The sequence below is a fragment of the Uloborus diversus genome, chromosome 10, assembly GCF_026930045.1.
Source record: "Uloborus diversus isolate 005 chromosome 10, Udiv.v.3.1, whole genome shotgun sequence".
In the NCBI taxonomy this organism is placed as follows: Eukaryota; Metazoa; Arthropoda; class Arachnida; order Araneae; family Uloboridae; genus Uloborus; species Uloborus diversus.
The window spans coordinates 55,458,629-55,471,433 of NC_072740.1; the positions used below are offsets into that span (position 1 = coordinate 55,458,629).

General features: G+C 31.3%; 1 protein-coding gene across 1 annotated transcript in view; it reads left to right on the forward strand.

Moving 5' to 3' along the window:
- Window positions 1–2,036: 2,036 nt before the first annotated feature.
- The window catches only part of LOC129231245 (glycogen phosphorylase-like), a 143,458-nt gene continuing 132,689 nt past the window's right edge, over window positions 2,037–12,805 (forward strand). The window contains 1 exon segment of the mRNA XM_054865523.1: window positions 2,037–2,355. Within this exon segment, the coding sequence (XP_054721498.1) occupies window positions 2,110–2,355 (246 nt within the window). The 5' untranslated portion in view covers window positions 2,037–2,109.

The window sequence follows — 12,805 nt, forward strand, 5'->3', positions numbered from 1 at the left end:
CAAAACACAAACAAGCAAACTATAAACTGCCACACAACAAAATCTACAAACTGCGTTTTAAGAGCAAACTTCTAAAATTTTCCAAGAGAGCGCCCATTCCCCATCCCTCTCACTAACATAAAAATCTTCGAAATTCTGTTTTACGAGATTGAATTTCAAAAAGTTTCTGGGGGAGATCGTGCTTAAAGTCCTTCCCTCACATCATCGACAGTCAAACAAAATAACGTTTTTATAGCTTCAATAACGTCACAAGCAGTGAAGATAAGTCACGCCTTATTTTCGACGCTTGGGATCTTCAACACCCGTATGTAAATATGTAAATAACAATCCCCCCCCCCCCTAGTTTTATTCATTTTTCATTATTATTTTTTTTAATTTGCAATCATTATTATTATTTTTTGAATCTCTTGATTTATTCATTTTTTTATTTTTTTTTATTTTGAAGCGAATACTGAGATGCATTTTCATCTTCGTTAAAATTGTTTAGTTGGTAAGTTTTATTTCTCAAATCACCATATTTTTGGAATTTTGAAATTTGTCCTTTGCTTAAAATGAACTTAATTTCAATTATTCAAAATTAATAGTTGTTTAAAAAATGAAAATAATAATAATAATAATAATAATAATAATAATGGAAAAAGTTTCAAATCAATATTACTTTTTTAATTTAAATTAATTCTTTTTTTGAAAGCAAGGGGGTGAAAGTGCAGAGTGTTTAAAAAATGAACCTCAATAAGGACTTTTTCAGTTCTGAAAATATATAATTTATTATGTAATTTGTTTATGATTATTGCATTTTTGTGCAGAATATATTTTAAAGACAATGCTTTTTTATGATCTGTAATATCGGAAAAATAGCTAGGAAGTTATAAGAAAAACTCTTCTGAAATGAAATATAAATTTATGTGACTGTCTTTAAGTTGTCATAAGCCACTACTCACAAACATTTAGCTCAATGTTCGGGCCTCAGTCAGGGGCCGGGAGGTCACTGTGACTTCCCAAAATCTCTTTGTTCTGCAAATTTTGTCTGAAGATTCAGCAAAATTATCATCATTCCACAAATTTGGAGCTCTATTCGGAAAAAGTATCATAGTTCCACGAAATTTGAGTTCCATTCGGCAAAATTATCATCGTTCGGGAAAATTTGGAGTTCCATTCGGCAAATTGAGGATTTCCGCCTTCCCAAAAATTTAAGTTCGGGTCACTCCAGGTTGCAGTTGATACTTGAGAGCAATTACAGAGGTGCCAACGACGGGAAGGGGAGATGGGAGGAGGACTGACCCACTGGTCCATCGGCCCGCGGGCCGGTGCGCCCTCGACCTTGTGCTCTTTCGGGCGTTTTTTGCACCCTCGAGTTTGTGCGCCTTCTTTTTTTTTTTTTTTTTTTTTTCCCCACGTCCTCGAACCTGTGAGTCTTCAAACAATTTTATTTTCTTTTTCTTTTTTTTCTTTGCTCCCTCTGCCTGTGCGCCTTCAGTTTTTTTTCGCCCGCAAACATGTGCGCCTCGTTTTTTTGGGGAGGGGGGTGCAATTGTTCTTAGGAAAGGCATCAATCGGAATTAGAACGTGGGAAAACGTTTATACTTTTGCAGGGATGCCCATCAGCGGGGGGGGGGGGGGTCATGGCGCAGACTGCGCCATTGAAATTTTTATTGAGGCTGTTCTAAAGGGTATTTTTTCCTATTTTTTGGGGGGGGGGGTCTTTTGGGGGGGGGTCTTGGCGATATTTAGGGGGATGCGCCCTTGTTCGTAGGGGCGCACCCCAGCTTTTACATTTTTTTTACACATGATTCATCTGGTTTTAACTTTCCAAATTGAAATTAGCGAAGATCGTAAAATTTATTATAAAAGAAACTAAAAGTAAGAGAGTCACTATGACGTAACAAAATTTTCTCACCCAATGAAAAATCAGCTTTACGCCTCTCCGCGATGTATGTAAACCCTCAACCACCGTTATTCAGTTTCCCTCCAGGAAGTACCTTGCCGCGCATGCGCGACCTTTAGTGTCGGAGAAGGAGAAACGGATGCTCTGTGGGTTATCACTTGCAAGGTTTCCACAAGGTAGTTTGCAGTGAAATCCGCAGTCCCGTAGCCCATAACTTGTCCAAAATGTCATCGGTACCTCGCAGTGATCAGGAGAAACGGAAACAAATCAGTGTCCGAGGGATTGCTGGAGTTGAAAACATCGCTGAAGTGAAAAAGACTTTTAATCGGCATTTGCATTACACTCTGGTAAAAGACAGAAATGTTGCTACCCAAAGAGATTATTATTTTGCTTTGGCTCATACTGTGAAGGATCATCTAGTCAGCCGATGGATTCGAACGCAACAATATTATTATGAAAAAGATCCGAAGGTAAGATTTAAAAAAAAAAAAAAATCGAAAAATTTTTATGTGAAATGCATTTTTTTTTTTTTTTTACATGTCACTTTTCGATCAAAACTCAATGTTTAAGAAAGTTACAGAATGATTATATTTTAAAGTTATTTACTGTAATATATTATTTTATAGTACAATGTGAACAACTTAAGTAATTTTAATATGCACAGAAATTTTTTTTTAATGGTGTATTTAACAGTGCAGCATTTTTGTTAATTTCATTTTTATATTTTCATTAATAATGTTTTCCTGGCATTATTTGCATTTCAATGGGTTAATAATTCACTTTTCTAATAAGATTGATGTTCCCTGCAAATGTTTGAGACGACCAATTAAATTTTCGATTTTTTTTTAAACTTTCATAAATAATGAGTCGCGGTGTTTTATCGAACTGTCAAATTCCTCAGTTCGGTAGAAGCGAAGAGCCGGTAAACGGGACACTTTTCCCCTTATTCCTATTGTGATACTTTATCTGAGCTTATTTTAGTGCAATAAAATTATGCTTTGGAGAGATATATTTTCAAGATTTCTCAGTCATTATTTCCTAATATTAAAACATAGCTTTTTCTTCAAATTTTGATTATGAGCAACAAATACCTTTGGGCTAAAAAGTAAAAATACAATCAATATTTAATAAAAACAAATCTGCAAAAAATAAATAAATAAAATAAAATAAAAAAATAAAGGAAAAGGGGGGGGGGCAAATTTGTATTTGTTTAACGTGTTGATGATTTTTTAAAAATTTAAAACATGGTTTCAGTAAAAATATTGAAAAGTTGGTATCAAAATCCAGATCTTATGCTTTCGTTGATTATCTTAAGTGTTTTCCGATGCATACATCGAGATATCATTTTTTTTTTGTTTCTTTCTTTTTCGGCGTAGAAATTCAGATCAGAAAACCAGCTATGTTGTGAACGAATTGTTTTTTTCCTCTTAAATTGTACATTAATCATGTGCGAATTACTCTCCGATTGGTCGCACTAAAGAAAAAAAAAAGACTTTTGTATGAAATGTTTTCTGATTAAAAAAAAAAAAAAGCATGAATCTTTGTATTTTGAACAAAATATTTAATATTCGATAAATTACTTTTTTTTTCAAAATTGAAGAATTTTTAACATTAACCAATTGAATTTTAAAAAATGTATTTTACTCAAAGAAAGTCAATCGGTTTATAAAAGAAGAAAAAAGTTTGATTTTAAAAAAAGGCAGTTTTCATATGGCTGCACATTGAGGGAAAAGAAAAATAAACATATTTTCCCCGTTAGACGAATTAAAAATAATTGAAACACTTCACTTATTTCAAATACACGTTTGATTTTTTTTTCTTTTGTTTTTTTAATTTATAGTTTATCCAAGCGTTAGGAAAACTAGCGTTTTTCACTTAAAAGGGCATTTATATTTTACTGCTATTTTTTATTTATTTATACATTTTTTATCTCACTGTTTCATTTTTTATTACTGTTTCATACGGAACTGCATTAATATAACTTAAAACTCCAACGATTAAGAAAAAGTTCTGAATCTAGCGATTTTTATTGATGCAAATTGATTTTTTCCATTCTTAAACTATAAAACGGAACTGATTGAGTTTATGATTCATAAAATCATTGAAATAGATTAGAGTATAGGCTGTTGCTTATAATTTTGTATGCTCTAACCTTCGTAAGTGTAGGGCAATTCTATGCAAATTTAGACTACAAACTGCAACCTTCACTTTTTTTTTCACCGGCACTTTGTCAATGTCACGAAAGGTGAAACTGTGGGTTAGTTTAGCAATATTAGAATTTTATTTCATTTTATTCAAATATTTATTTTGTTTAGCCGAAATATATTTAACTATTATCTCATTGATTCGAAATAAATAAATCTCGGAATTGAGTTTTTAGCGGAGTTTGTTTTTTTCAACCAAGATTTATAACCAAGTAGTTTTGCCTAAAAATAATCAGAAAAGACCGGTACCCAACTGGGGGAAGGGAGGGGGTAAAAGATTCAGATTGCTCCTCTGAAACTTTTATAGGGGTGCTTTCATGCAGCAATTTTCTTGTTTTTTTTCGGGGGGGGGGGGGTCACTCTTGGGAGGTCTTCGGGGTATTGAGGGTAGAGGCACCCCTGGAAAAAAGAGTGGAAAAAATAAATTAGGTGGTTGCTGCTTCGCTTCACATGGCATTTCAAGACATGTCATTAATATGGAAATAAAATAATTTATAAATTTGAAACATATTTTTATTTTATACTTAGGTAATGTGATACTCTAAATAAATAAGCATTTTTAAAGAACATCACTTTCTTTTGTTGGAATTATTAACGCTTAAAATTCTGTCTTGGCTACTGATATTTCTCAAATAATCTTTTGTGACATCTTTTGACATAATGACATCTTTTGTGAAATGTTCCATGACTTAGCGGTTATTCAAATAAACTTATAGGTTGTTAGAAAAAAAAATATATATATATATATAATCTTTACTTGTATTCTTAATTAGTATATTCTAAACTTAAAGTAGCTTATTAGCTGAATGATTTAAGTACAATACTTGACTGTTAAATGCATGTAATATACTACTTATGTTACCGTAAAAGAGCGAAATTATCGAAAGTCAACTTTCACAGGTGATTTACCGGAAATACTTCGTGTTTGACCGATGACTTTGGTATTTGAATGTTGATATTCATCGGCTAGTGTCCACATATACCAGATTTCGGACTTTGACAGTAACACATATGCACATGAAAGCAGCGCAATGGAAGCGGCGCAACTGACCAAGGCGGGCCCCTTGTCAGTTTTGTCGCCGGGCCCCACTTCAAGAAAAAGAAAACGAAAAGTAGAGAAAAAGGGAGGGGGGAAGAGGGGAAGAAAAAAGAGAAAGGGATTGGGGGGGGGGGGGAGAGAAAAGAAGGAAAGAAGAAAAAAAAAACCGCTTGAAAATACTTAACTCTATTATAAGTGCCACATCAATAAATACCAAAAGAGTAAATTTGACTTTATCTGTGCGTTTCCGCTTAGTAGGAGTTTTTCGATCCTTTTTATTTCTTCCTTTCTTTTTTTGCGTCAGTGTCGCCGGGCCTTCTTAAGGCCCGGGCCCCTAGTTTCCGACTAGGCTGATATGGCCTCTCGTCGGACCTGATGGTGACATGCGTCATCAATAATAACTTTTGAATCGAGGCACCATAACTTCCAAGGTTTTTTATTTTTTTTTGTTATTGTCAAAATTTCTACATCAAAGATTTTCATAAAACTGGAGAGTTGAACTATGTATATCACGTGCTAATAGCTACAAGTCTTTGTTGAACTTCACTTGCATTGTCTTTATATGAACTAGATTTTAAATTTCAAGAGGTTTTGAGGAATAAACATGACCCCCACATTTATAACAGGGCCCCTTGCCAAATCATGCTAAGGGCTCTCTCCAGTTTTATCACGCTTAGAAATATATAAATAAAAATGTTTTTAATCTCCCTTTTTCCATCACGGGCCTCTTCTCCACCCGATCCGAGCCCCATTGCTGTTATAGTCCCTAACCTCCCCATGTAGGGGCCAAGGGAATAAATACAGGTTCGTCCATATGCTATGTCTTGAATTGGTCGTAAATCGATGTCATTCAGCTGTTATTCATTTGAAAAAGCAAGATTACTTTGCCAATGTTTTAGAAAAATACAATCAAGTAATTGACGATGATTGCTAATTGAAATACCAAAGTCCATCAGATTACCAGTGCCATGAATGGAAAAATCATTTTCGACTGCTGGTTTGAGTTTTTTTGAAGAACTGTATTGATTCCTCATCCGACTTTTACATGCTTAGTATTAAATATTTTAAAATTTCTTCCAATTTTACTTCCATTTCACACTTTTTATTTTCGCAATTTTCTATTGAATTAAGTTTTCCTAGAAAATAACTATATTCTTGATTTTACACAACACGTTTCCCCATTCAGTTCCAATCAAAAAGCAAACCACTGTAGGGAAAAAGATTAATGAATCCCAAATGTATCCTTCTTTCAAAAAAAAAAAAAAAAAAAAATAATAATAATAATAATAAATAAATAAAATGTATTACTTATAATATGTGCTTGGTTATTTATGGATAGGTCAGGTCATTATTAATGGATTTAATTATATGCCAATAAAGTAATCAATTCAGAAGCAATCATCGTTACTACGATGTGTTCATAATTTTTTTAAATAAATTATTTTAGGTTTCTTTTAGAGAGAAGTGTAATTTTCATTTATTGAATAGCTATGGTAAATTCTTTAGGACTGGTTTATGGACTGTAATTTAATGCTTAGCCTTAGATGTTTGCTTACTTAGTTTTAATTTAATATTGATAAAATTATTCGACATTAAACAATAATATTCAATAATATTCTTGTTAAAATAATAAATGACATTGTAAGTAAATATTTTTACAAAATTAAACTGTTTATTAATACTAACAAGATATGTATAGAAATATTCATTTTTAAGCTGAACACATATATATTTTTTGTCCTAATTTTTTTTTCCTAACCTCGATTTTTCCGGCATGCCGGAAAGGACCAGGCAAGTGTTATTGAACATCTGGTGACCTCCGAATTTTGCGGCATGCCGGATAATGCGGGCTAATACGGTAGCTCTTTACCTCCCAAGAATGAGAAACTCAAAGGTACGATGTACGTCCGAAATAGGTATTGAAAATTTGCTTCATAATTTAATGTATAGTTTGGTATCATATTTAAGTATTATTCAGTAAATACTTGTCACCTGCTTTTCAAGGTCAAATAAGTCAAATTTTCAATTAAATTTTCTGAGTCAAAATTAATGTATGATTTACTATATACTGAAGCGGAAGAATTAATTTCGTTAAAATCTCAAAAAAATTATGTTTATCGTTAAAGTAAAATAAATAAATAAGTAAATAAATTTTCCCAGGAAACTTAAGAATTTCATTCTAGTTACGTGAAATGCCAAAAATGAAGTTGTTACAGTAAGTTAAAATAGTTTTCGTGAAGGTTCAAGATTAATTGAAGAAAAGCTTGTCATTTTGAGGTTATGAATGACAAAACTTTCGTTGGTAATTCGATACTCCATTTGGCTATGTTTACTCTATTGATAGCGTGCCAAATTTTCAAGCTTGAACGCCTCGTCTAACGCACAATTGGTTAATTTATAGCTGAAATTGAGAAGTTACTTTCTTATTTTTTGTGCTTTTTCGATGTTTGAGAAAGATAAATCATGTTTTTGAACTTTGATAGGCTGGAAACTGATCCTGCATTAATTTTTTAAAAGGTGATCAAAGGAAATTTAAATTTTTGAATCAGTATTTAATCTAAGACGTATAACTGTCTTATATTGATTGAAAAAAGTTGTTTCACAGTAATTTCCCGTGATGGTATGATTCAATAATAAATTGCAGAAAGTAATTGTCTCCCTTTCAAATTTGTAAAATCAGAAGTCTAGCAAATATATATATATATATATTGAATAATCTTATTTTTCAGTGTCAATATTGTTTTTTTAAAGCAGAAATCTAAACAAAACAGAATTTCAATGTAGAGATGTAAAACACCAGAAGTTTTAAAGCAGTGTAAAAAAAAAGTTTTTTTCCTGTAAAAAATAAAACGAGAGGATTTTACAAATAAAATGTAGTTTCTTAATAGGTGTAGTTTCTGAGAAATCACTAAGCATTTAATATTTAAATTTTAACAATTTTTTTTTCTTCTCAACTGACAAAACTGTGCATAACTTTTACTGCAAAAAAAAACTTACTGTTTGACATCTGCCAGTAGCTTTCTTTGTTCAAAACACAAAAAATTATCCAATTAGTCTCGACAAATCATTATTCAATCGTTAAATTTTTGATAAGCTATAATTTTTCTTAATTGTAAAAAACAAATATGCCAAAAATAAAAGTATCAAGTAAAAGTGAAAATTTTTAGTACTGTAAGGATAAGAATAAAAGAATGAAATAGATCTGAATGATTACTTTTGTAACCTGATTGGTCATAAACAGGAAGGAAAAAAAAAATTTAGACATTAAATTTTTTTGGATTGTGTTAAAAGTCACGAGAAATCTGTTTTGAACTAAATATATCCTGATAACTTATCCATCAACAAAATTGGAATTTCTTTGCCATTAATAGTTTTAAAATCAACTTGAATAGCCTCCTCCCTCTTTTTTGAGAAAATTATACATATGGGAGGCTTGATCGATAACTGAATAAATAAAACCGTTTCCAAGAAGGTTGCTTTAATAAATGAATAGTATGTATGGCTGCACATTAGAGAGATGAGGGTAAAAAGCATTATGCATGTCAACCGAATTGAAAATAATTATAAATATTGCTCTTACTTCAAAATTAGTGTTGAGACCCCCCTCCCCCCCTTTATTTTTAGATAAATCATTTATGCATTGAGTTTAAAGATTTATCCAAGCTTCAAGAAAATTAGTTCTACAATAGTTATATGAATCACGTTTGTTCTAAACAGGTTTGATTCAATAAAGCTGGATTTTGTTCTGTTTTTGGCTATTTGATTCATTAAAGCAGTTGATTTAATTAACCGGCGTCCACTGTATTCATTTTAAAGTGCATTTAAATTTTGCTGCTATTTTTATTTGGTTTTTTACTTCACTGTCTGTTTTTTTTTTTTTTTAAATAAAGAGTTGTTTTTCAATGCAAAATTGCATTCATAAGACCAAACTATAAAAACGAATCGTGTAAGTCCCAATTTTCATCTATGCAAATTGTTTTTTTTTACTCTAAAATTGTAGACTACGCTGATTGTCTTAGGATTCATAAAATCTGTAAAATAAAGTGACTTAAATTTTGAATGCAAAGTCATAGATTTTTTTTTTTAACTTTCGTAAGTGAAAAGCAATTCTATGCAAATTTAGACTATGAACTTGCAAGCTCAACTTTTTTTTTTCTTTCCTATCAGCATTATCTTTCAAAGTCACTAAACTTAAAACCGCGGAGTAGATTAGCTATGTTTTAATTTTATTTCACTTACTCAAGTATTGATTTTGTTATGACACGAGACATTGAATTCAGAGGCGTACCAACGGGAGGTCACTGTGACCTCCCAAAAATTTCCTTATTCGCCAAATTTTATGGCAGTTCGGCAGAATTATCATCTTAACAAAATTTGGAGTTCTATTCTGTTAAATTATCATATTTTGGCGAAATTTTGAGTTCCACTCGGCAAAATTTTAAATTCCATTTGGAAAATTGAGAATTTCTGCCCTCCCAAAAATTTAAGTTCGGGGCGCCCCTATTTAAATTATTTATTTATTGATTCAGAACAAATTAATCTCGGAATTTTTTTTTGCAAGTTCATGAGATTTTTTATTTCTCCAACTCTGAGGATTTTTGACATAGTAGGTCCTACCTAAATCAATGAGAGAAGAGGAGTGCAAAAGAAAGAAAATAACTGGTTGCTGCTTCATATCGCGACTCAAGACATTCAATTAAAACTGAATAAAACAATTTATAAATTTGAAATGTGAATGATTTTTGTACTGGAATTATTTCTTCGTTCATCTGAATGAAGTTTTAAGTTAAAAAAATATTTGTCAGACTACCCAGTATATGGGACAATCATTTTTGGAGGAGTGTTCCAAATTTTTCAATGGACTGTGCAGAGATTTAAAATTTCTGGAAGATTTTAAGCCGCGGGGAAAGAAAAAATCTGGAAAAAAAGGAAAAATTACAAACTGAAACGTAGTTTAATAGTTAATTTTCTTATAAAACTTACAAATATTTTAAAATCAGAAATATTTTGAAATATATGCCGTCTATATTATTTTTTCTTCGTAGAAATATGCGTAAAACTTTTACTATTAAAGAAGCCTCTTTCCAACTTCCAGTAGACTTCTAAGTTCAAAGCACCAAAAATTGTCCAAATTAGTCAATCATTTTTCAATTAATTTTGAGTAGGTTGTGATTTTTATTCCTTGCTAAATTAATTTTTTGACTTTTTTTTTTGTGAGATTCAGAACACAGGAAGTTGTTTTTCGTTTTACACAAAAAGTTTGTTACATGCATTTACATACACACATTAAATGACAATATGTTGAAATCTTAACTTAAACATTTTCACTAATTGATGTTCATATAATTCTGCCCTGCGTATACATTTATAGTGTAAGTGAGAGAAGTGGTTTATAATAATTTGGTGCATAGGGAAATTAAATTATCTTACAAGCCCACATCATCAAAATTAGTGTTTTCATGTGGGATACTGAGCATAAAGAAACATATATGTAAACAAAAGCATTGTAATGTCAATATTATACATTTCTGTACACATTATTTTGTGCAAAAAAAAAAAAAAAAATTGAAATTTTCACGAGTAGAAATACCCACACTGTAAAAAACGTTTTCTCCAAAGTTTCCGTTTTTTTCCCGACCGTTCCCATCTATTTGACTTATTCTCTTTCCGATTTTTAAATGAATAGTTTTACTGAAATTATTTTTTAGGGAAATAATTACGTTACTGATTTTACCTAACACATGTAAAATACAATCTATTTTTCTTTGGATCCTCATCCTAATTCCGAGCTTCAAACAAATTCAAAATATAGCTGTTAAGCAGAATGCATACTTTATTTAGAAAATAACTTCCAAAATGTGTCGATTGAATATTTGCTATTTGAGTTAACGTTTAGTTTGGTGTTACTTATTCGGAGTTTATCCTCATGCTTTTCAGGGTCTAACGATTAAATTTTCTGCTAAAGTAGTTCGTGATTCACTTAATAATTGTCCCCTCATTTTATTTTAGTAAATCGTTAAAACAAACGAGCTGATGTGTGCATCACATGACTTCCTTTTACTCCAATTTAATGTCATTTCTCCATTATTGGCAATTTTAAAGTGATTTAATTGTTTACTCTCTAAATATCACCAAAAGTGGCCAAATTGAAACCAAATTTAAAATTAAAAAAAAGAAATCACCAAATTTGTCGCCAAAAAGGCGACCAAAAGACTGGTGATATATCGCCAAGTGTCCGCCAAATTATGACACCACTTGAATTTACATCGAAATTAACAATGATTTACCCCAAAAAGGGGCAAAAGATCCCTTTCGAAACACCCGAATGCAACCGAAAGGGGAGGTGCACAATTAGATCCCCCTAGGACTCTACGTACCTAATTTCAACTTTCTAGGACATGCCGTTCTTGAGTTATGCGATATACATCCGCACATACGTACATACAGACGTCACGAGAAAACTTGTTGTAACTAACTCGGGAATCGTCAAAATGGATATTTCGCGTGTCTATACGTTCTTAGGCACTTATCCACCTGAGATCGAGTCGAAAAAATAACTCAACATTCATTCGGGGGTGAGCAAAATGGAAACTAAGGTCGATTTTTGAGTGAAAATTTTTTTGCGAATACAATACTTCCTTTTTTGTAAAAGGAAGTAAAAATCATTTTGTTTGATTAAAAAGCACCTATTAAAGATGAAGTAGTAGCTGTTGTAAGTTGAAATAGTGCTCGTGAAAGTAAAAGTTGATAGGAGAAGCTTGATTCTTTTTTGTTTGAGAAGGAAGTTCGAGAATGACATTGAACTTGCTTTCGGAATTCTATGCTCCATTTGATTGTTTTCTCGATTGATAACATGCCAAACTTTCAAGCTTGAACACCTCATGTACCTCACAATTGAGTAATCCATAGCTAAGTAAGAAAGGAGTGACATTCTTATTCCTAGTTGCACTCTTTTAATGCTTAAGAAAAATAATGTTTTTTTTATACATTGACTGTGTGTAAACTTTGACTCTACTTTAGCTCTTGAAAGGTATTTAAGCGAAATTTAAAGTGTTGAATTAATACTTAAACTCTCAATATTGTTAATTGGTGAATCAGTTTTAACTGTCATCTGTTAATATTTAATACTTTCATGTTTATGTTTTGTTTCACTTAATTTTCCTGTAACCTTATAAAACGCACAAATGATAGTCCTTAAAAGTCTAGAGCAAATCTCCAAGTGTTTGTTATTGAATATACTTTTCTCGAGTATGAATGTTATGTGGAAGTCATGAGATTGATTGCTCTTGTGCTGCATTGCGCTCTGGTGAATGTTATAAAACGACTTTTGATTTAATCATAAGCAGTGCTGCTAGATTGGGCAAATGATGTGCTCGTATGAATAACGGGCAACGAAGGTAAATATTGTTTGAAGGTTTATATTCAATAAATATTGGAAACAGCATTTGTTACTTTCTTTATTTTCATCAGTCAGATAATCAGAATAGATGGAAGAATTTCAGTATATATATATATATATATATATATATATATATATATATATATATATATATATATATATATATATATATATATATATATATATATATATATATATATATATATATATATATATATATGAGAGAGAGAGTAGCGCTTGGCACTCCAGATTATTTCAGATATTAATGAAGTTCTTTT